At 39.2% G+C, this 25,711-nt stretch overlaps 1 protein-coding gene and 1 pseudogene across 1 annotated transcript in view; one reads left to right on the top strand and one right to left on the bottom strand.

Moving 5' to 3' along the window:
- B4GALNT2 (beta-1,4-N-acetyl-galactosaminyltransferase 2) overlaps positions 1-9,856 on the bottom strand; it is a 69,748-nt gene extending 59,892 nt beyond the window's left edge. Inside the window, exon 1 of the mRNA XM_037810489.1 lies at positions 9,852-9,856. Coding sequence (XP_037666417.1) covers positions 9,852-9,856 — 5 coding nt within the window. The remainder of the gene's footprint in view (positions 1-9,851) is intronic.
- On the top strand, positions 6,074-22,020 carry LOC119513568 (annotated as a pseudogene).
- The last annotated feature ends 3,691 nt before the right edge of the window (positions 22,021-25,711 follow it).

The raw sequence follows: 25,711 nt of genomic DNA on the forward strand, positions 1-25,711 counted from the left end.
GAGAATTTGCTAACAAGAGACCTGCCCTACTGGAGATACTCAAGGAGCCCTACAGACAGAGAAACAAAGACAGGACAGAGAGACTTGGAGAAAGGTTCAGTACTAAAGAGGTTCGGTATGGGTACAATAAAGGATATTAATAGAGAGAGGGGAAAAATATGGCAAACATAAACCAAAGGATAAGATGGCCGATTCAAGAAATGCCTTCACGGTTATAACATTGAATGTAAATGGATTAAACTCCCCAATTAAAAGATATAGATTCGCAGAATGGATCAAAAAAAATGAACCATCAATATGCTGCATACAAGAGACTCATCTTAGACACAGGGACACAAAGAAACTGAAAGTGAAAGGATGGAAAAAAATATTTCATGCAAGCTACAGCCAAAAGAAAGCAGGTGTAGCAATATTAATCTCAGATAAAATAGACTTCAAATGCAGGGATGTTTTGAGAGACAAAGAAGGCCACTACATACTAATAAAAGGGACAATTCTGCAAGAAGAAATAACAATCGTAAATGTCTATGCACCCAATCAAGGTGCCACAAAATACATGAGAGAAACACTGACAAAACTAAAGGAAGCAATTGATGTTTCCACAATAATTGTGGGAGACTTCAACACATCACTAGATCCTATAGATAGATCAACCAGACAGAAGACCAATAAGGAAATTGAAAACCTAAACAATCTGATAAATGAATTAGATTTAACAGACATATACAGGACATTATATCCCAAATCACCAGGATACACATACTTTTCTAGTGCTCACGGAACTTTCTCCAGAATAGATCATATGGTGGGACATAAAACAAGCCTCAATAAATTTAAAAAGATTGAAATTATTCAAAGCACATTCTCTGACCACAATGGAATACAATTAGAAGTCAATAACCATCAGAGACTTAGAAAATTCACAAATACCTGGAGGTTAAACAACACACTCCTAAACAATCAGTGGGTTAAAGAAGAAATAGCAAGAGAAATTGCTAAATATATAGAGACGAATGAAAATGAGAACACAACATACCAAAACCTATGGGATGCAGCAAAAGCAGTGCTAAGGGGGAAATTTATAGCACTAAACGCATATATTAAAAAGGAAGAAAGAGCCAAAATCAAAGAACTAATGGATCAACTGAAGAAGCTAGAAAATGAACAGCAAACCAATCCTAAACCAAGTAGAAGAAAAGAAATAACAAGGATTAAAGCAGAAATAAATGACATAGAGAACAAAAAAACAATAGAGAGGATAAATATCACCAAAAGTTGTTTTTTTGAGAAGATCAACAAGATTGACAAGCCCCTAGCTAGACTGACAAAATCAAAAAGAGAGAAGACCCATATAAACAAATTAATGAATGAAAAAGGTGACATAACTGCAGATCCTGAAGAAATTAAAAAAATTATAAGAGGATATTATGAACAACTGTATGGCAACAAACTGGATAATGTAGAAGAAATGGACAATTTCCTGGAAACATATGAACAACCTAGACTGACCAGAGAAGAAATAGAAGACCTCAACCAACCCATCACAAGCAAAGAGATCCAATCAGTCATCAAAAATCTTCCCACAAATAAATGCCCAGGGCCAGATGGCTTCACAGGGGAATTCTACCAAACTTTCCAGAAAGAACTGACACCAATCTTACTCAAACTCTTTCAAAACATTGAAGAAAATGGAACACTACCTAACTCATTTTATGAAGCTAACATCAATCTAATACCAAAACCAGGCAAAGATGCTACAAAAAAGGAAAACTACCGGCCAATCTCCCTAATGAATATAGATGCAAAAATCCTCAACAAAATACTTGCAAATCGAATCCAAAGACACATTAAAAAAATCATACACCATGACCAAGTGGGGTTCATTCCAGGCATGCAAGGATGGTTCAACATAAGAAAAACAATCAATGTATTACAACACATTAAAAACTCAAAAGGGAAAAATCAATTGATCATCTCAATAGATGCTGAAAAAGCATTTAACAAAATCCAACATCCCTTTTTGATAAAAACACTTCAAAAGGTAGGAATTGAAGGAAACTTCCTCAACATGATAAAGAGCATATATGAAAAACCCACAGCCAGCATAGTACTCAATGGTGAGAGACTGAAAGCCTTCCCTCTAAGATCAGGAACAAGACAAGGATGCCCGCTGTCACCACTGTTATTCAACATTGTGCTGGAAGTGCTAGCCAGGGCAATCCGGCAAGACAAAGAAATAAAAGGCATCCAAATTGGAAAAGAAGAAGTAAAACTGTCATTGTTTGCAGATGATATGATCTTATATCTAGAAAACCCTGAGAAATCAACGATACACCTACTAGAGCTAATAAACAAATTTAGCAAAGTAGCGGGATACAAGATTAATGCACATAAGTCAGTAATGTTTCTATATGCTAGAAATGAACAAACTGAAGAGACACTCAAGAAAAAGATACCATTTTCAATAGCAACTAAAAAAATCAAGTACCTAGGAATCAACTTAACCAAAGATGTAAAAGACCTATACAAAGAAAACTACATAACTCTACTAAAAGAAATAGAAGGGGACCTTAAAAGATGGAAAAATATTCCATGTTCATGGATAGGAAGGCTAAATGTCATTAAGATGTCAATTCTACCCAAACTCATCTACAGATTCAATGCAATCCCAATCAAAATTCCAACAACCTACTTTGCAGACTTGGAAAAGCTAGTTATCAAATTTATTTGGAAAGGGAAGATGCCTCGAATTGCCAAAGACACTCTAAAAAAGAAAAACGAAGTGGGAGGACTTACACTCCCTGACTTTGAAGCTTATTATAAAGCCACAGTTGCCAAAACAGCATGGTACTGGCACAAAGATAGACATATAGATCAATGGAATTGAATTGAGAATTCAGAGATAGACCCTCAGATCTATGGCAGACTCATCTTTGATAAGGCCCCCAAAGTCACTGAACTGAGCCATAATGGTCTTTTCAACAAATGGGGCTGGGAGAGTTGGATATCCATATCCAAAAGAATGAAAGAGGACCCCTACCTCACCCCCTACACAAAAATTAACTCAAAATGGACCAAAGATCTCAATATAAAAGAAAGTACCATAAAACTCCTAGAAGATAATGTAGGAAAACATCTTCAAGACCTTGTATTAGGCGGCCACTTCCTAGACTTTACACCCAAAGCGCAAGCAACAAAAGAGAAAATAGATAAATGGGAACTCCTCAAGCTTAGAAGTTTCTGCACCTCAAAGGAATTTCTCAAAAAGGTAAAGAGGCAGCCAACTCAATGGGAAAAAATTTTTGGAAACCATGTATCTGACAAAAGACTGATATCTTGCATATACAAAGAAATCCTACAACTCAATGACAATAGTACAGACAGCCCAATTATAAAATGGGCAAAAGATATGAAAAGACAGTTCTCTGAAGAGGAAATACAAATGGCCAAGAAACACATGAAAAAATGTTCAGCTTCACTAGCTATTACAGAGATGCAAATTAAAACCACAATGAGATACCATCTAACACCGGTTAGAATGGCTGCCGTTAAACAAACAGGAAACTACAAATGCTGGAGGGGATGTGGAGAAATTGGAACTCTTATTCATTGTTGGTGGGACTGTATAATGGTTCAGCCACTCTGGAAGTCAGTCTGGCAGTTCCTTAGAAAACTAGATATAGAGCTACCATTCGATCCAGCGATTGCACTTCTCGGTATATACCCGGAAGATCGGAAAGCAGTGACAGGAACAGATATCTGCACGCCAGTGTTCATAGAAGCATTATTCACAATTGCCAAGAGATGGAAACAACCCAAATGTCCTTCAACAGATGAGTGGATAAATAAAATGTGGTATATACACACGATGGAATACTACGCAGCAGTAAGAAGGAACGATCTCGTGAAACATATGACAACATGGATGAACCTTGAAGACATAATGCTGAGTGAAATAAGCCAGGCACAAAAAGAGAAATATTACATGTTACCACTAATGTGAACTTTGAAAAATGTAAAACAAATGGTTTATAATGTAGAATGTAGGGGAACTAGCAGTAGAGAGCAATTAAGGAAGGGGGAACAATATTCCAAGAAGAACAGATAAGCTATTTAACGTTCTGGGGATGCCCAGAAATGACTATGGTCTGTTAACTTCTGATGGATATAGCAGGAACAAGTTCACAGAAAGGTTGCTATATTATGTAACTTTCTTGGGGTAAAGTAGGAACATGTTGGAAGTTAAGCAGTTATCTTAGGTTAGTTGTCTTTTTCTTACTCCCTTGTTATGGTCTCTTTGAAATGTTCTTTTATTGTATGTTTGTTTTCTTTTTAACTTTTTTTTTCATACAGTTGATTTAAAAAAGAAGGGAAAGTTAAAAAAAAAAGAAAGAAAGAAAGAAAAACAAGGAAAAAAAAATGATGTAGTGCCCCCTTGAGGAGCCTGTGGAGAATGCAGGGGTATTCGCCTACCCCACCTCCATGGTTGCTAACATGACCACAGACATAGGGGACTGGTGGTTTGATGGGTTGAGCCCTCTACCATAAGTTTTACCCTTGGGAAGACGGTTGCTGCAAAGGAGAGGCTAGGCCTCCCTGTATTTGTGCCTAAGAGTCTCCTCCTGAATGCCTCTTTGTTGCTCAGATGTGGCCCTCTCTCTCTGGCTAAGCCAACTTGAAAGGTGAAATCACTGCCCTTCCCCCTACGTGGGATCAGACACCCAGGGGAGTGAATCTCCCTGGCAACATGGAATATGACTCCCGGGGAGGAATGTAGACCCGGCATCGTGGGATGGAGAACATCTTCTTGACCAAAAGGGGGATGTGAAAGGAAATGAAATAAGCTTCAGTGGCAGAGAGATTCCAAAATGAGCCGAGAGGTCACTCTGGTGGGCACTCTTACGCACACTTTAGACAACCCTTTTTAGGTTCTAAAGAATTGGGGTAGCTGGTGGTGGATACCTGAAACTATCAAACTACAACCCAGAACCCATGAATCTCGAAGACAGTTGTATAAAAATGTAGCTTATGAGGGGTGTCAATGGGATTGGGAAAGCCATAAGGACCACACTCCACTTTGTCTAGTTTATGGATGGATGAGTAGAAAAATAGGGGAAGGAAACAAACAGACAAAGGTACCCAGTGTTCTTTTTTACTTCAATTGCTCTTTTTCACTCTAATTATTATTCTTGTTATTTTTGTGTGTGTGCTAATGAAGGTGTCAGGGATTGATTTAGGTGATGAATGTACAACTATGTAATGATACTGTGAACAATCGAAAGTACGATTTGTTTTGTATGACTGCGTGGTATGTGAATATATCTCAATAAAAAAAAAAAGTAATACAAAAAAAAAAAAAAAGAAATACAATGATAATCATAGATTCTAACATGCCACTGTCAGTCCTTGTGAGATCAAGTCTCAAAAGTACACAAAGCAGTAGAGCAACTAAATATAATTCCTATTCTATTAAAGAGTTCTTAGAATATTTACAAAAATTGGCCATATGTAGGACACAAAGGAGACCGTAATAAAGTAAATATAGTTCAGATCATATATTCTGACAGTGCAATTAAAACGTAACCTAGGGAGTAGGTGAGGTGGAATGGGCTTCTCCTCCATGAAAGTAACTAGAAAGGGGCCGGAGGACACCAGGGACCGTGGGTTTGGGATGTGACCGGCCATAGAAGGTTCCCCACAGTACATGGAAGGGACACCCACAAAAATCGAGGAGGGAAAGTGGCTGGAAGGATGTGGTGAGTGTGTTCCCATTGGAAGGCCTCCCAGCTGGCAGCACCAAAACTGCTGCCAGGCAAGGGAGTGAGCAGCGGCTCTCACTCCCATGCACATACCTTGACAGTTTGCAGGGGTGTGTGTGTGTGGGGGGGGTGATCCTCCATAGTCAGACAGCTAGGAGCTCCCGTGAGGGAACCTGGAGGGCAGCATTTGCTCTCCCTCCATGGAAGTTCCAGGGGGTGCAACGGGAAGAAGCGGGGAAGGGAGAAACACCATACTGGCAATCAGGAGCCCCTCCCACACCCCAGTTACCCTTATTAATAACAGACCCTTAGCTAGACTGAAAAAGTAAAAAAGAGAGAATATCCAAATAAACAGAATCAGAAATGAGAAGGGGATAATTACTACAGATCCCAAAGAAATAAAAAAAAATCATAAGAGGATACTATGAACAACTGTATGCCAACAAGCTGGACAATTTAGAGAAAATGGATAATTTCCTGGTGAACAACCTAGACTGACCCAAGAGAAATAGAAGACCTCAACAAACTAATCACAAGCAAAGAGATCCAATCAGTCATCAAAAATCTACCTACGAATAAAGCTCAGGGCCAGATGGCTTCACAAGGGAATTTTACCAAACTTTCCAAAAAGAACTGACAACATTCCTGCTCAAAATCTTCAAAAAAAATTGAAGAAAAAGGAACACTATTTAACTCATTTTATGAAGCTGATATCACTCTGATACCAAAACCAGATAAAGACGCTACAAAAAAGGAAAGCTATAGGCCAATCTCCCTAATCAATATACATGTAAAAATCCTAAACAAAATACTTGCAAATCGATTCCAAAGGCACATTAAAAGAATTATACACCATGACCAAGTTCATTCCTGTTCATTCCAAGTTCATTCCTGGCATGCAAGGGTGGTTCAAAATAAGAAAATCAATTAATGTAGTTCAACACATTAACAAATCAAAAGGGAAAAATCAAATGATCATCTCAATAGATGCTGAAAAAGCATTCAACAAATTTCAACATCCTTTTTGATAAAAACACGTTAAAAGGTAGGGATTGAAGGAAACTTTAATATGATAAAGGCCATATATGAAAAACCCACAGCCAGCATAGTACTCAATGGTGAGAGGCTGAAAGCCTTCCCCCTAAGATCAGGAATGAGACAAGGATGCCCATCGTCACCTCTATTATTCAACATTGTGCTAGAAGTCCTAGCCAGGGCAATTCACCAAGACAAAGATATAAAAGGTATCCAAACTGGAAAGGAAGAAGTAAAACTGTCATTATTTGCAAATGATATGATCTTATATTTGAAAATTCCTGAGAATTCAACCACAAAGCTACTTGAGCTAATAAACAAATTCAGCAGAGTAGCAGGATATAACATTAATGAACATAAGTCAGTAATGTTCCTATACACCAGTAATGTCCGAACTGAAGAAGCAACAACAACAAAAAAATTCCATTCACAATAGCAACTAAAAAAATCAAGTACCTAGGAATGAACTTAACCAAGGAGTAAAAGACCTCTACATAGAAAATTATAAAATTTTACAAAAAGAAATTAAAAAAGGACCTAAATAGGTAAAAAAAAAAAAATTCTGTGCTCATGGATATGAAGGCTAAACATTGTTAAGATGTCAATTCTACCCAAACTGATCTACAGATTCAGCACAATTCCAATCAAAATTCCACAACCTACTTTGCAGACTTGGAAAAGCTAGTTATCAAATTTATTTGGAAGGGAAAGGGGCCTCAAATTGCCAAAAATATCCTACAATAGAAGAATGAAGTGGGTGGACTTAAACTTCCAGACTTTCATGCCTACTATAAAGCTACAGTGGTCAAAACAGCATGGTATTGGTATAAAGATAGATATATTGATCAATGGAATAAAACTGAGAGTTTGGAAATAGACCCACAGATATACAGTGGACTGATTTTTGATAAGGCCCCCAAATCCACTGTACTGGGATAGAACAGTCTCTTCAACAAATGGGGCTGGGAGAACTGGATAGCCATTCAAAAAAATGAAAAAGGACCCCTACCTCACACCCTATACAAAAACTAACTCAAAGTGGATCTAAGGTCTCAATATAAGAGATAGTATCATAAAACTCCTAGAAGATAATGTAGGGAAACATCTTCAAGACCAAGTATTAAGAGGTCACTTCTTAGATCTTACACCCAAGCACAAGGAACAAAAGAAAAAACAGATAAATGGGAACTCCTCAAACTCGAAGCTTCTGTACCTCAAAGGAATTTTTCAAAAAGGTAAAGAGGCAGCCAACGCAATGGGAGAAAATATTTGGAAACTATGTATCTGATAAGAGACTGATATCTTGCGTATATACTGAAATGCTACAGCTCGACGACAGTAGTATAAACAGTCCAATTATAAAATGGGCAAAAGATATGAAAAGACATTTCTCTGAGAGGGGAATATAAACGGCTAAAAACACATGAGAAAATGTTCATCTTCACTAGCTATTAGGGAGATGCAAATCAAGACCACAATGAGATATCATCTTACACCAATAAGAACAGCTGCCATTAAACAAATGGGAAACTACAAATGCTGGAGAGGATGTGGAGAAATTGGAACTTATTCATTGCTGGTGGGACTGTATAATGGTACAGCCACTCTGGAAGACAGTTTGGCAGTTCCTCAGAAAACTAGAAATCAAGTTACCCTATAATCTGGCAATTTCACTTCTCAGTATATATCCAGAAGATCTAAAAGCAGTGACATGAACAGATATTTGCACATCGACATTCACAACAGCATTATCCACAATTGCCAAAAATGGAAACAATCCAAATGCCCTTCAACAGATGAGTGGATACACAAAATGTGGTATATATATATACAATGGAATACTGCACGGCAGTAAGAAGGAACGAGGTCATGAAACATACGACAACATGGATGAAGCTTGAAGACATAATGCTGAGTGAAATAAGCCAGACACAAAGAGAGATATTGTATGTTACTACTAACGTGAACTCTGTGAAAAATGTAAAATAAATATTTTGTATTGTATAATGTGGGGGACCGAGAGATAGACAGCAAATAGTTAAGGGGGAACGATAATCTAATAAGAACAGATAAGCTATTGAGGGTAATTTCAACGTTTATGAGAATGCTCAGGAATCATTATGGTTTGCAAACTTTCTTGGATATGGTAGGGTCATGTTAGAAGCAATGTAGTTAATTTAGGTTTTTTGTTTTTCTTATTCCTTTGTTTTGTTAGGGTTTAATTTTCTTGGGTTATGGTAGGGACATTTTGGAAGCACTACAGTTATTTTAGGTTATTTGCTTTCCTTATTCCTTTGTTTTGTTTTGTTTGAAATTTTTTAGTAAAGTAAAATAAAAATCTATTGCATTAAAAAAAAAAAAAGAAAATTAAGAACAGAGAGATTATCCAGTATGAGCAACAGAAAGAATAAAATAACGAAGAAAATGTACAGAACCTGAGCGACCTGTGGATTACCAACATACACATCATTTGGAGTCCCAGGCAGACAAGGAGGAGACAACGGGGCAGAAAAAGTATTTGAAGAAATAATGGCCAAAACTTCCCCATCTCTTGAAAGACATGAATATACATGTACAGGAAGCTCAACAACACTAGGACATTTAGAAGACCTAGTACAGTGAAACTGACAAAACCCAAAGACAGACTTCCAGTCAGCCAAGATTACCATTTTGGTATTGTAAGAAGCTCCAGGGTGTTAGTACCCCACAGAATCTTTGAACAACTAGAAAAAAAACTGGCAGAGCCATTTTCCTCAAAACTCCAGAAAGCAGTTTAAACAGTTGCAGTAACTGGTGTGAGGGCCCAGGGCCCGGGGCGCCGCCCCCTCCTCCGTTACTGAGATACACGCAGCTGCCTACGTAACCAGGCAACAGGGGGAAAGCATTAAAACTTCCCTCCCCTAATCGATGCTGGTAAACAAATCTCGGGAGACCTTGCAACCCAAGATCACGAGAACTCCGTTGTCACAAACCTTTATAAGCTCCCCCCCTTGGCACGCCCCCTCCATCTCTCTCTCTGTCTCTGTCTCTCTCTCTGAGGAATGATGGAACGCTGACGTCATGTTCCTGACCCACCGACATCGTGATGTCCTCTATTTTCGAAAGTTACCTAATGGGTAACTCCATGCCAGTTATGTTCTTCTGTCTAAGGGCTAATCTGGGTCGGAACCTGGGCAAGTGCCAAATCAAGAAAAAGGAGCTTGAAAATGGTAGGCAAAGCTTCTGGCTACCCTTGCTAGACCTCCCTCACTCAGGCATGGTGTGGAGCCAGCCTGTGCTCCCATTGTGGGTCCCAGGCCCCTATGTACATGCTGGGGTGCCTGTGTGTCAGTGCCAGTCTATCAGGTTGAAGCCTGACAGATTGAACAAGGAAATCCGACTGGGGCTCACCCTTTCAGAACTTGCCCTGCAGGCAGAAGCAGCTTGCAGACAGCTAAACCAGTGTAAGAAACAATTAAGTCAAAGTGGCCTGGGCCAAACTGCTTTAAGTCACAAAATAGAGCACAATTAAAGAGACTGAATCAGTCTTTAAACACCTCCCAAGAGTTGTTTGGAATCAAGATGACAGGACAGGTCTGGGCTCAAGGTTGTCAGTCCGGTAGGGGTGGAGGGTGGGGTCACTGGCTGCGCTGTTTGGATGTTTAGTGTACCCTCACCTACAGGGCTCAGAAAACCATAGCTTCTGCTAAAGGAATGCCCACTGGCATTGACCTGGGCACCACCTACTCATGAGTGGGGTATTCCAGCACCACAAGGTGGGGATCATCACCAACGACAAGGGCAGCTGCACCATGCCCAGCTACATGACCTTCATAGAAACCGATTGGCTCATCTGGGATGCGGCCAAGAACCAGGTGGCTATGAATACCCAGAACACTATCTTTGATGCCAGACTTCTGATTGGCAGGAAATTTAATGATCCTTGGTATAATCAGATATGGAACTCTGACCTTTTCAAGTGATCAATGAAAGAGGCAAGCCCAAGGTGCTGGTGTTTTACAAAGGGGAGAAGAAAGATATCCAGCCTGAGGAAATCTCTTCTATGGTACTGACTAAACTGAAGGAGACTGCTGAGGCTCTTTTGAGCTACCCTATCATCAATGCTGTGATCACCATGCCAGCCTGTTACAATAACACTCAATGCCAGGCCAGAAAGGATGCAAGTGTAACTGAAGGACTCAATGTGCTAAGAATCATGAATGAACCCACAGCTGCTGCCATTGCCTATAGCCTACATAAAGGAAGTCAGGCTAGTGACATGTACTGATCTTGGATCTGGGTGGAGGAACATTTGATGTGTCCCTTCTTTTTTTTTTTTTTTTTTTTTTAATCTTCATTTTATTGAGATATATTCGCATACCACGCAGTCATACAAAACAAATCGTACTTTCGATTGTTTACAGTACCATTACATAGTGGTACATTCATCACCCAAATCAATCCCTGACACCTTCATTAGCACACACACAAAAATAACAAGAATAATAATTAAAGTGAAAAAGAGCAATTGAAGTAAAAAAGAACACTGGGTACCTTTGTCTGTTTGTTTGTTTGTTTCCTTCCCCTATTTTTCTACTCATCCATCCATAAACTAGACAAAGGGGAGTGTGGTCCTTATGGCTTTCCCAATCCCATTGTCACCCCTCATAAGCTACATTTTTATACAACTGTCTTCGAGATTCATGGGTTCTGGGTTGTAGTTTGATAGTTTCAGGTATCCACCACGAACTACCCCAATTCTTTAGAACCTAAAAAGGGTTGTCTAAATTGTGTGTAAGAGTGCCCACCAGAGTGACCTCTCGGCTCGTTTTGGAATCTCTCTGCCACTGAAGCTTATTTCATTTCCTTTCACATCCCCCTTTTGGTCAAGAAGATGTTCTCCGTCCCATGATGCCAGGTCTACATTCCTCCCCGGGAGTCATATTCCATGTTGCCAGGGAGATTCACTCCCCTGGGTGTCTGATCCCACGTAGGGGGGAGGGCCATGATTTCACCTTTCAAGGTGGCTTAGCTAGAGAGACAGGGCCACATCTGAGCAACAAAGAGGCATTCGGGAGGAGGCTCTTAGGCACAACCATAGGGAGGCCTAGCCTCTCCTTTGCAGCAACCGTCTTCCCAAGGGTAAAATCTGTGGTAGAGGGCTCAACCCATCAAACCACCAGTCCCCTATGTCTGTGGTCATGTTAGCAACCATGGAGGTGGGGTAGGCGAATACCCCTGCATTCTCCACAGGCTCCTCAAGAGGGCACTACATCTTTTTTTTTTCCCTTGTTTTTCTTTTTTTTTTTTTTTTTTTAACTTTCCCTTTTTTTTTTTTTTTAAGTCTTTTTAAGTGGTTTTATTCACACACCATACAATCCATCCAATGTGTATACATTAACAGTTTAAAATGACATCTTCAGGTTTCCTTCACTGGATCAATCCTTTTAAGTACTTCGGATATCAGCGCTTACCACCTTTTATATTTAGGTACAATAATAGACACTTACCTATTCCATGTAGGAAAGTCAGCCCTGCATCATTTAAATAAAATGGAGCATTATGTATTTTTTACTTAGTTCTAGAAAATTAAGACACCTTTTCATATTATAGCAAGGGCTTAGGAAGATCTTCCAAAGTAAGGCTTGTGTGTAAGACAGTGGAAAGTATAAAGTATAAAGCTTTACTGTATTTCATATTTTTTGATACTTTTCCTAATACGTCAATATGGTATGTGACAGCGTCTCCTTTTTTGCTGCGTTTTATAATTCACTACAGTTTGAAGCCCAGGCTACGTGGAATATAGTCCTTACACAATATATGAAGTGCTTAAAAAGATTCCCAGCAAGAAACAGACCACTAATAATTGCAAGCATATAAAAAGTTGGTTTTTAAAATAATTTGGTTAATGAATGGAAAATTATTCTGAAATGGGACAGCCAATGTTAAGCTATGTATGATATGCCTTAGTATATGTATTTTTATTAAGTAGTTAAATCAAGGATGGGTGCTCTAATTTGTATAGATATTGTGGGTGCACTGGAGATGACCAAATGAATATTAACTTTTCTTTTTCTATTCTAGAATTTACATAGTACATGATGAAGTTAAGGATAAAGCTTTTGAACTAGAGCTCAGCTGGGTTGGTGAATGTACGTTATTATTTTTTTTTTTAATCTTCATTTTATTGAGATATATTCGCATACCACGCAGTCATACAAAACAAATCGTACTTTCGATTGTTTACAGTACCATTACATAGTGGTACATTCATCACCCAAATCAATCCCTGACACCTTCATTAGCACACACACAAAAATAACAAGAATAATATTAGAGTGAAAAAAGAGCAATTGAAGTAAAAAAGAACACTGGGTACCTTTGTCTGTTTGTTTCCTTCCCCTATTTTTCTACTCATCCATCCATAAACTAGACAAAGTGGAGTGTGGTCCTTATGGCTTTCCCAATCCCATTGTCACCCCTCATAAGCTACATTTTTATACAACTGTCTTCGAGATTCATGGGTTCTGGGTTGTAGTTTGATAGTTTCAGGTATCCACCACCAGCTACCCCAATTCTTTAGAACCTAAAAAGGGTTGTCTAAAGTGTGCATAAGAGTGCCCACCAGAGTGACCTCTCGGCTCCTTTTGGAATCTCTCTGCCACTGAAGCTTATTTCATTTCCTTTCACATCCCCCCTTTGGTCCAGAAGATGTTCTCCGTCCCACGATGCCAGGTCTACATTCCTCCCCAGGAGTCATATTCCACGTTGCCAGGGAGATTCACTCCCCTGGGTGTCTGATCCCACGTAGGGGGGAGGGCAGTGATTTCACCTTTCAAGTTGGCTTAGCTAGAGAGACAGGGCCACATCTGAGCAACAAAGAGGCATTCGGGAGGAGGCTCTTAGGCACAACCATAGGGAGGCCTAGCCTCTCCTTTGCAGCAACCGTCTTCCCAAGGGTAAAACCTGTGGTAGAGGGCTCAACCCATCAAACCACCAGTCCCCTATGTCTGTGGTCATGTTAGCAACCATGGAGGTGGGGTAGGCGAATACCCCTGCATTCTCCACAGGCTCCTCAAGGGGGCACTACATCTTTTTTTTTCCCTTGTTTTTCTTTTTTTTTTTTTTTTTTTTAAACTTTCCCTTCTTTTTTAAATCAACTGTATGAAAAAAAAGTTAAAAAGAAAACAAACATACAATAAAAGAACATTTCAAAGAGACCATAACAAGGGAGTAAGAAAAAGACAACTAACCTAAGATAACTGCTTAACTTCCAACATGTTCCTACTTTACCCCAAGAAAGTTACCTAATATAGCAACATTTCTGTGAACTTGCTCCTACTATATCCATCAGAAATTAACAGACCATAGTCATTCCTGGGCATCCCCAGAACGTTAAATAGCTTATCTGTTCTTCTTGGATTATTGTTCCCCCTTCCTTAATTGCTCTTTATTGCTAGTTCCCCTACATTGTACATTATAAGCCATTTGTTTTACATTTTTCAAAGTTCACATTAGTGGTAGCATATAATATTTCTCTTTTTTTGCCTGGCTTATTTCGCTCAGCATTATGTCTTCAAGGTTCATCCATGTTGTCATATGTTTCACGAGATCGTTCCTTCTGACTGCTGCGTAGTATTCCATCGTGTGTATATACCACATTTTATTTATCCACTCATCTGTTGAAGGACATTTGGGTTGTTTCCATCTCTTGGCAATTGTGAATAATGCTGCTATGAACATTGGCGTGCAGATATCTGTTCGTGTCACTGCTTTCCGATATTCCGGGTATACCGAGAAGTGCAATCGCTGGATCGAATGGTAACTCTATATCTAGTTTTCTAAGGAACTGCCAGACTGACTTCCAGAGTGGCTGAACCATTATACAGTCCCACCAACAATGAATAAGAGTTCCAATTTCTCCACATCCCCTCCAGCATTTGTAGTTTCCTGTTTGTTTAATGGCAGCCATTCTAATCGGTGTTAGATGGTATCTCATTGTGGTCTTAATTTGCATCTCTCTAATAGCTAGTGAAGCTGAACATTTTTTCATGTGTTTCTTGGCCATTTGTATTTCCTCTTCAGAGAACTGTCTTTTCATATCTTTTGCCCATTTTATAATTGGGCTGTCTGTACTATTGTCATTGAGTTGTAGGATTTCTTATATATGCAAGATATCAGTCTTTTGTCAGATACATGGTTTCCAAAAATTTTTTCCCATTGAGTTGGCTGCCTCTTTACCTTTTTGAGAAATTCCTTTGAGGTGCAGAAACTTCTAAGCTTGAGGAGTTCCCATTTATCTATTTTCTCTTTTGTTGCTTGTGCTTTGGATGTAAAGTCTAGGAAGTGGCCGCCTAATACAAGGTCTTGAAGATGTTTTCCTACATTATCTTCTAGGAGTTTTATGGTACTTTCTTTTATATTGAGATCTTTGGTCCATTTTGAGTTAATTTTTGTGTAGGGGGTGAGGTAGGGGTCCTCTTTCATTCTTTTGGATATGGATATCCAACTCTCCCAGCCCCATTTGTTGAAAAGACCATTATGACTCAGTTCAGTGACTTTGGGAGCCTTATCAAAGATCAGTCGGCCATAGATCTGAGGGTCTATCTCCGAATTCTCAATTCGAATCCATTGATCTATATGTCTATCTTTGTGCCAGTACCATGCTGTTTTGGCAACTGTGGCTTTATAATAAGCTTCAAAGTCGGGGAGTGTAAGTCCTCCCACTTCGTTTTTTCTTTTTTAGAGTGTCTTTAGCAATTCGAGGCATCTTCCCTTTCCAAATAAATTTGATAACTAGCTTTTCCAAGTCTGCAAAGTAGGTTGTTGGAATTTTGATTGGGATTGCATTGAATCTGTAGATGAGTTTGGGTAGAATTGACATCTTAATGACATTTAGTCTTCCTATCCATGAACATGGAATATTTTTCCATCTTTTAAGGTCCCCTTCTATTTCTTTTAGTAGAGTTATGTAGTTTTCTTTGTATAGGTCTTTTACATCTTTGGTTAAGTTTATTCCTAGGTACTTGATTTTTTTAGTTGTTATTCAAAATGGTATCTTTTTCTTGAGTGTCTCTTCAGTTTGTTCGTTTCTAGCATATAGAAACATTACTGACTTATGTGCATTAACCTTGTATCCCGCTACTTTGCTAAATTTGTTTATTAGGTCTAGTAGCTGTATCGTCGATTTCTCAGGGTTTTCTAGATATAAGATCATATCATCTGCAAACAATGACAGTTTTACTTCTTCTTTTCCAATTTGGATGCCTTTTATTTCTTTGTCTTGCCGGATTGCCCTGGCTAGCACTTCCAGCACAATGTTGAATAACAGTGGTGACAGCGGGCATCCTTATCTTGTTCCTGATCTTAGAGGGAAGGCTTTCAGTCTCTCACCATTGAGTACTATGCTGGCTGTGGGTTTTTCATATATGCTCTTTATCATGTTGAGGAAGTTTCCTTCAATTCCTACCTTTTGAAGTGTTTTTATCAAAAAGGGATGTTGGATTTTGTCAAATGCTTTTTCAGCATCTATTGAGATGATCAATTGATTTTTCCCTTTTGACTTGTTAATGTGTTGTAATACATTGATTGATTTTCTTATGTTGAACCATCCTTGCATGCCTGGAATAAACCCCACTTGGTCATGGTGTATGATTTTTTTAATGTGTCTTTGGATTCGATTTGCAAGTATTTTGTTGAGGATTTTTGCATCTATATTCATTAGGGAGATTGGCCGGTAGTTTTCCTTTTTTGTAGAATCTTTGCCTGGTTTTGGTATTAGATTGATGTTAGCTTCATAAAATGAGTTAGGTAGTGTTCCATTTTTCTTCAATGTTTTGAAAGAGTTTGAGTAAGATTGGTGTCAGTTCTTTCTGGAAAGTTTGGTAGAATTCCCCTGTGAAGCCATCTGGCCCTGGGCATTTATTTGTGGGAAGATTTTTGATGACTGATTGGATCTCTTTGCTTGTGATGGGTTGGTTGAGGTCTTCTATTTCTTCTCTGGTCAGTCTAGGTTGTTCATATGTTTCCAGGAAATTGTCCATTTCCTCTACATTATCCAGTTTGTTGCCATACAGTTGTTCATAGTATCCTCTTATAATTTTTTTAATTTCTTCAGGATCTGCAGTTATGTCACCTTTTTCATTCATTATTTTGTTTATATGGGTCTTCTCTCTTTTTGATTTTGTCAGTCTAGCTAGGGGCTTGTCAATCTTGTTGATCTTCTCAAAGAACCAACTTTTGGTGATATTTATCCTCTCTATTGTTTTTTTGTTCTCTATGTCATTGATTTCTGCTTTAATCCTTGTTATTTCTTTTCTTCTACTTGGTTTAGGATTGGTTTGCTGTTCATTTTCTAGCTTCTTCAGTTGATCCATTAGTTCTTTGATTTTGGCTCTTTCTTCCTTTTACTATATGCGTTTAGTGCTATAAATTTCCCCCTTAGCACTGCTTTTTGCTGCATCCCATAGGTTTTGGTATGTTGTGTTCTCATTTTCATTCGTCTCTATATATTTAGCAATTTCTCTTGCTATTTCTTCTTTAACCCACTGATTGTTTAGGAGCGTGTTGTTTAACCTCCAGGTATTTGTGAATTTTCTAAGTCTCTGATGGTTATTGACTTCTAATTGTATTCCATTGTGGTCAGAGAATGTGCTTTGAATAATTTCAATCTTTTTAAATTTATTGAGGCTTGTTTTATGTCCCAGCATATGATCTATTCTGGAGAAAGTTCCGTGAGCACTAGAAAAGTATGTGTATCCTGGTGATTTGGGATGTAATGTCCTGTATATGTCTGTTAAATCTAATTCATTTATCAGATTGTTTAGGTTTTCAATTTCCTTATTGGTCTTCTGTCTGGTTGATCTACCTATAGGAGAGAGTGATGTGTTGAAGTCTCCCACAATTATTGTGGAAACATCAATTGCTTCCTTTAGTTTTGCCAGTGTTTCTCTCATGTATTTTGTGGCACCTTGATTGGGTGCATAGACATTTACGATTGTTATTTCTTCTTGCCGAATTGCCCCTTTTATTAGTATGTAGTGGCCTTCTTTGTCTCTCAAAACATCCCTGCATTTGAAGTCTATTTTTTCTGAGATTAATATTGCTACACCTGCTTTCTTTTGGCTGTAGCTTGCATGAAATATTTTCTTCCATCCTTTCACTTTCAGTTTCTTTGTGTCCCTGTGTCTAAGATGAGTCTCTTGTATGCAACATATTGATGGTTCATTTTTTTTGATCCATTCTGCGAATCTATATCTTTTAATTGGGGAGTTTAATCCATTTACATTCAACTTTATAACCGTGAAGGCATTTCTTGAATCAGCCATCTTATCCTTTGGTTTATGTTTGTCATATTTTTCCCCTGTGTCTATTAATATCCTTTATTGTACCCATACCGAATCTCTTTAGTACTGAACCTTTCTCCAAGTCTCTCTGTCCTGTCTTTGTTTCTCTGTCTGTAGGGCTCCCTTGAGTATCTCCAGTAGGGCAGGTCTCTTGTTAGCAAATTCTCTCAGCATTTGTTTGTCTGTGAAAAATTTAAGCTCTCCCTCAAATTTGAAGGAGAGCTTTGCTGGATAAAGTATTCTTGGCTGGAAATTTTTCTCACTCAGAGTTTTAAATATATCATGCCACTGCCTTCTCACCTCCATGGTGGCTGCTGAGTAGTCACTACTTAGTCTTATGCTGTTTCCTTTGTATGTGGTGAATTGCTTTTCTCTTGCTGCTTTCAGAACTTGCTCCTTCTCTTCTGTGTTTGACAGTGTGATCAGTATATGTCTCGGAGTGGGTTTATTTGGATTTATTCTATTTGGGGTTCGCTGAGCATTTATGATTTGTGTATTTATGTTGTTTAGAAGATTTGGGAAGTTTCCCCAACAATTTCTTTGAATACTCTTCCTAGACCTTTACCCTTTTCTTCCCCTTCTGGGACACCAATGAGTCTTATATTTGGACGTTTCATATTATCTATCATATCCCTGAGGTTCATTTCGATTTTTTCAATTTTTTCCCCATTCTTTCTTTTATGCTTTCATTTTCCATTCTGTCATCTTCGAGGTCACTGATTCGTTGTTCAACTTCCTCTAGTCTTGTACTATGAGTGTCCAGAATCTTTTTAATTTGGTCAACAGTTTCTTTAATTTCCATAAGATCATCCATTTTTTTATTTAGTCTTGCAATGTCTTCTTTATGCTCTTCTAGGGTCTTCTTGATTTCCTTTGTCTCCCGTACTATGGTCTCATTGTTCATCTTTAGTTCTTTGAGTAGCTGCTCTAGGTGCTGTGTCTCTTCTGGTCTTTTGATTTGGGTGCTTGGGCTTGGGTTATCCATATCGTCTGGTTTTTTCATATGCTTTATAATTTTCTGTTGTTTTTGGCCTGGTGGCATTTGCTGAACTTGATAGGGTTCTTTTAGGATTTGTAGACCAATTGAAGTCCTTATCTCTAATTTATCAGATCTACAGCTTCGTGGAGTACACTTTCTCTAACTAACCAGCAGGTGGCGTCCACAAGCCACCTGTTCTCCACAAGCCAGTTCTCCCCTGCTTAGCCTTTTTGGTGAGTGGGGGAGTGAGTCTTGTGGGGTCCAATTGGTGTACCAAGCTTGCGTGTGTAGTTGGTGTTGCCTGCCCTGTATATGGGGCGTGTTTCTGGGCAGTCAGGGCGGGGGGGGGTGGCTCTAACAATCAAATCTCCCTGGTGATCCTAGAGTTTTAAAGGTGCTGCAATAGTCTAATCCTTCGGTTCAGTCCTGCCACAGTTTGTCTCTGCCACTGACCCACAAGTCCTTGGTATTGGCGTATGGCTCCTGAGACTTGCAAGTGGGCCCCTCTTCCAGGCCGTGCACCCCGGGTCCTCTGTTGAGGGATGACTGTGCTATGTCACAGGTGAGTGCCATCCCCCCAGGGCAGTTCTGGGCTGCTGGGCTGTGTAGGGAGGCTCCCAGTCTGCTGAAATGATGGCTGAATGGGGCTTTGTTAATTCACACTGCTCTACCTTCCCAACTCTGGGACAATCAGCTGAGGTTGCAGGGAAGGCTAATGTCCACTGCCCAGTTTTGTGGTGTGTGCCTGGTTATTTGAAGCACTTCCGTCACACTGGGTTGTCTGGGGCAGTTCTGGGCTATGGGGCTGGCGATGGGCAGGAGTGTTTCCTGTCCACCAGGATGATGGCTGTGAGCGGACACCCCCCTTTCCTTGGGAAGTTGTGGTGTTTAGTGAATTTTCTCAGCCACTGAATTATTGCATTTTGTCTCAGAGCTCTCCTAGTTCTGCTCTTGACTAGACCTGCCCAAATTGCAAGTCTTTGAAGCTTTCTGTATTGGGCTTCTTAGAGTAATTGTTTTAGAAAAAGAAAAAAGGATTAAAAAAAAAAAGGGCCCTCCTCAGAGATCTAATGGGTTATTGAAATGCTAAGAGACAAAGCAACCAGGGCCATTAAGGAAAGGTCCACAGGGCAGAGAGATCAGCTTTTCTTCGGGATTTGCATATGCGTCTCAGGGCCCTTCCCCTTTCTATGTTCACCAGAACTCCAAAAATCCTCTGCTTTTATTTTGGAGTTTTTCGTGTTGTTTTTTTTCTCTATGCCTGTCTCCTCTCTGCTGGGCTGGCTGCTCTCAGATTCTCTGGTGTCTGGTCTCAGTCTATCTATGGTTGGAGTTTGGATCAGTAGAATGAGATTCTATGGGCTGCCACTGCAGTTCTCCCTTCTCCTTCCCGGATCTGACAGCCCCACCTCCCACAGGACTGACCCTGGCAGGGAGGGGCGCGGGTCCCCTGGCCGCAAAAACTTACAGATTTCGCTGATCTCAGCAGTTCCACGTTTTCATGAGTGTTGTATGAAGTATGCCCAAAGTCAGATTGCTCTGTGGTGTCCAGTCCACGCAGTTCCTGGCTTTCTACCTACTTTCCTGGAGGAGTAACTAAAACATACAGCTCACCAGTCTGCCATCTTCGATGTGTCCCTTCTGACTATAGATAATGGGACTTTTGAAGTCAAGGCCATGACAAGGACTTTGACAACAGACTGGTGAGCCACTACATGGAGGACTTCAAGAGGAAATACAAGAAGGATGTCAGCCAGAACAAGCAGGCCATGAGGCGGTTGTGCACCACCTGCAAGAGGGCCAAGAGGTCCCTGTCTTCCAGCACTCAAGCCAGCCCTAAAATTGATTCACTCAAAGAAGGCATCAACTTCTACATGTCACTCACCTAAACCTGATTTAAAGAGTTTTGTGCAGACCTGTTTAGGGGCACCCTGGAAATGGTGGAGAAGGTCCTTCGGGATGCTAAGATGGACAAGGCTAAAATCCATGACATTGTTTTGGGGTGGGAGTAGAGGGGCTCCACGCACATCCCCAAGGTAGAGAGCTGCTGCAGGACTACCTTAATGGACGTGATCTTAACAAGAGCATCACTCTGACAAGGCAGTGGCCTATGGGCCACAGTACAGGCAGCCATTTTGATGGGTGATAAGTCTGAAAGGGTACAGGACCTTCTCTTGTAGGACATGGCTCCCCTATCCCTAGGGTTGGAGATAGCAGAGGGCATGATGACTGTCCTGATCAAGTCAACTCCACCATACCTACCAAGCAGACACAGATCTTCACTACCTTCACTATCAGCCTGGAGTTCTGATCCAGGTGTAAGAGGGCAAGAGGGCCATGACGTAGGACAACACCCTCCTGGGGTGCTTTGGCCTCACTGGAATCCCTCCAGCACCCAAGGGGGTTCCTCAGCTGGAGGTGACCTTTGATATCAATGCTAATGGTATTCTCAATGTCCCAGCCATGGTCAAGAGCACAGGCAAGGCAAAGAAGATCACCAACAGCCACCCGAGCAAGGCGGAGATGGAGTCCATGGTTCTGGATGCTGAGAAAAATAAAACTGAGAATGAGATCCAGAGAGAGAAAATCACTGCAAAAAAAAAAAAAAAAAAAAAAAAGCTTAGAATCCTATGCTTTTAACATGAAGAGTGCTGTGAGTGATGAAGGCTTGAAAGGTGAGATTAATGAGTCTGATAATCTGATAAAAAGAAAATATGGATAAATGCAATGAGGTCCTTTTGTGGCTGGAGCCAATCAACTGGCTGATAAAGATGAGTTTTATCACAAGAGAAAGGAATTAGAGATGGTGTGTAACCCAATCATCACAAAAGTCTACCAGGCAGGATGCACTGGGCCTGCCTGTGGCACTGGATATACTCCTGGAAGACCTGCCACAGGCCCCACTATTGAAGAAGTAGATTAATCTTATCTGGGACTGGAGGGTTCTGGGCTGCCTCTAAGGTGAATTTTGTTCCTCTCATATTCAAGCATCATTGATTCTGGAATTGACTGGATATGAACCTAAGGTGACCATCCTTCGGGATTCTGATGAAGAGTTGTGTACACCACCTTTTCACACTTGAAGGTCCTATTTCTGACACTGCAATGGGACTTTTAAGAAAACTAGGCTCCTCGCTCAGTAAATATGGTCTTAAAGCAAAAACAAACAAACAAACAAACGAAAAACTCCTAAAAGGCTTCACTTGTGAATTTTACTAAACATTCCAAGAAAAATTAATACCAATCCTGCTCAAACTCTTCCAAAAATCTGAAGAGGAGGAAACACTCCCTAACCCATTCTATGAGGCAAAGATCATCCTAATACCAAAGCCAGATAAAAATACCACAAGAAAATAAAATTACAGACCAATATCCTTTATGGATATAGATGCAAAGATCCTCAGCAAAATATTAGCAAACCAAATTCAACAGCAGATGAAAAGAATGATAAACCATGATCAAGTGGGATTTATCCCAAGTATACAAGGGTGGTTCAGCATAAGAAAATCAATTAATGCAATACAACACATTAATAGAACAAAGGGAAAAAAACAGGATCATCTCAATTGACGCGTAAAATAAATCTGACAAAATGCAGCACCCCTTCTTGATAAAAACATAGAAAATTAGGAATAGAAGGAAACTTCCTCATATGATAAAGAACAGATATGAAAAACCCACAGCTAACATCATACTCCATGGTGAAACACTAAAAACTTTCCCTCTAAGATTAGAAACAAGATAATCATGCCCAATGTCCCCCATTGGTATTCAACATTGTACTGGAACTTTCAGCCAGAGCAATAAGGCAAGAAAAAGAAATAAAAGTCATCCAAATTGGAAAGGAAGTAGTAAAATTTCCCTATTCATACATGACATGATCCTATATACAGAAAACTCTTAAAAATCCACAAAAAGCCACTAGAGCAAATAAACAAATTCAGCAAAGTGAGAGGGTACAAGAGCAACATGTAAAACTCAATAGTGTCGCCCTCCCCACTACATGGGATCTGACTCCCTGGGGTGTAAATCTTCCTGGCAACACAGGATATGACTCCTGGGAATGAATCTGGACCCAGCATTGTGAGATTGAGAACATCTTCTTGACCAAAAGGGGGATGGAAAATGAAATGAAATAAAGCTTCAGTGGCTGAGAGATTTCAAATGGAGTCGAGAGGTCATTCTGGTGGACATTCTTACGCACTATATGGATAACACATCTTAGGTTTTAATGCATTGGAATAGCTAGAAATAAATACCTGAAACTACTAAACTCCAATCCAGTAGACTTGATGCTTGAAGATGGCTGTATGACAATGTAGATTACAAAGAGTGACAGCGTGATTGTGAAAACCTTGTGGATCGTACACCCTTTATCCAGCATATGGATGGATGAGTAGATAAATGGGGACAAAAGTGAAATGAAAAATAGGGTGGGATGGGGGGATGATTTGGGTGTTCTTTTTTATTTTTATTTTTTATTCTGATTCTGATTCTTTCTGGTATAAGGAAAATGTTCAAAAATAGCTTGAGGTGATGAATGCACAATATATGATGGTACTGTGAACAGGTGATTGTACACCATGGATGATGGTATGGTATGTGAATATATCTCAATAAAACTGTATTTAAAAAAATTCTCTATAAATTAGTAATGAACAATCTGAAGAGGAAAGCAAGAAAAAAATTCCATTTATAATAGCAACTAAAAGAATAAAATATCTAGGAATAAATCTAACCAAGGATGTAAAGGACTTATACGCAGAAAACCATAAAACAATGCTAAAAGAAATCAAGGAAAACCTAAATAAATAGAAGAACATTCTGTGTTCATGGATTGGAAGAATAATATTATTAAGGTGTCAATTCTACCCAAAACAGTTTACAGATTTAATGCATTCCCAATAAAAATTCCAACAAACTTCTTTGCAAAATGGAAAATCCAATCATTAAATTTATGTGGAAGAGTATGGAGCCCCAAATAGCCAAAGCCATCTTGAAAAGGAACAAAGTTGAAGGACTCATAATTCCCAATCTTAAAACTTATTATAAAGCCACTGTAATCAAACAGCATGGTACTGGCACGAGGACAGACACATAGACCAATACAATCAAACAGAGTTCAGAAATACACCCCACCCCCCATCTATGGCCAACTGATTTTTGACAAGGGTGCCAAATCTACTCAATGAAGAAGAAAAGTCTCTTCAACAATGGTTCTGAGAAAACTGGAACACCTTATACAAAAGAATGAAGGTGGACCTCTACCTCACACCATATACAAAAATCAACTCTAAATGGCTCAAAGACCTAATATTGTAACAGAAATTATAAAACTCCTAGAAAAAAATATAGGGAAGCATCTTCAGAACTTTGTGTTAGGGAATGTTTTCTTAGACATTACACCCAAAGCACAAGCCATAAATGGGATATCATCAAAATTAAAAACATTTGCACCTCAAAGGACTTTACCATGAAAGTAAAATGATAACCTACACAATGGGAGAAAATATTTGGAAACCACATATCCAATAAGGATTTAATATCCAGAATATATAAAGAAATCTTACAACTCAACAAAAAGACAAACAACCCAATTTTTAAAATGGGCAAAAGACTTGAATAGACATTTCTCCAAATGGCCAAAAAGCACATGAAAAGATGCTCAAAATCATTAGCCATTAGGGAAATGTAAATCAAAACCACAATGAGCTACCATTTCACAACCACTAGAATGGCTATAATTTAAAAAAAAAACAACAGAAAATAACAAGTGTTGGAGAGAATGTGGGGAAACGGGAACACTAGTTCATCATTAGTAGGAATGTAAAATACTGCAGCTGCTGTTGGCAGTTCCTCAGAAATTTATATGTAATTACCATATGACCCAACCATCCCACTTCTAGTTATATACCCAGAAGAACTGAAAGCACATAGGTATTCATAGCAACATTATTCACAATTGCCAAAAGATGGGAACAACCCAATGTCCATCAACCAATGAATGTATAAACAAAATGTGGTATATACAGACAATGGAATATTATTCAGCTGTAAAAAGGAATAATATTCTGATACATGTGACAACATGGCTGAACCTTGAAGACGGCTTTGAGGACAAATATTGTATGATCTCATTGACATGAAATAATTAGAATAAGCAAATTCATAGAATCAAAAACTAGAATATAGGTTGCCAGGGGCTGGGGTGGGAGTAAGGAATAGGGAGTTAATGCTTAAATTGTACAGAGTTACTATTTAGAATGATGGAAAAGTTTTGATAATGGATGGTGGTGATGGTAGCATAACATTGTGAATATAATTAAAAGTACTGAATTATATATTTAAATATGGCTAAAAGGGGACTTTAGGTTGTATATATGTTACTAGAATAATTTTTTTATTAAATTCAGTTTTATTGAAATACATTCACACACCATACAATCATCCATGATATACAATCCACTGTCCACAGTATGATAACATAGTTATGCGTTCATCACCACAATCTATCTCTGAACATTTTCCTTACATCAGAAAGAACCAGAACAAGAATAAAAAATAAAAGTGAAAAAAGAACACCCAAATCATCCCCCCATCCCACTCCATTTGTC

The sequence above is a fragment of the Choloepus didactylus genome, chromosome 18 (assembly GCF_015220235.1).
Source record: "Choloepus didactylus isolate mChoDid1 chromosome 18, mChoDid1.pri, whole genome shotgun sequence".
NCBI lineage: Eukaryota > Metazoa > Chordata > Mammalia > Pilosa > Megalonychidae > Choloepus > Choloepus didactylus.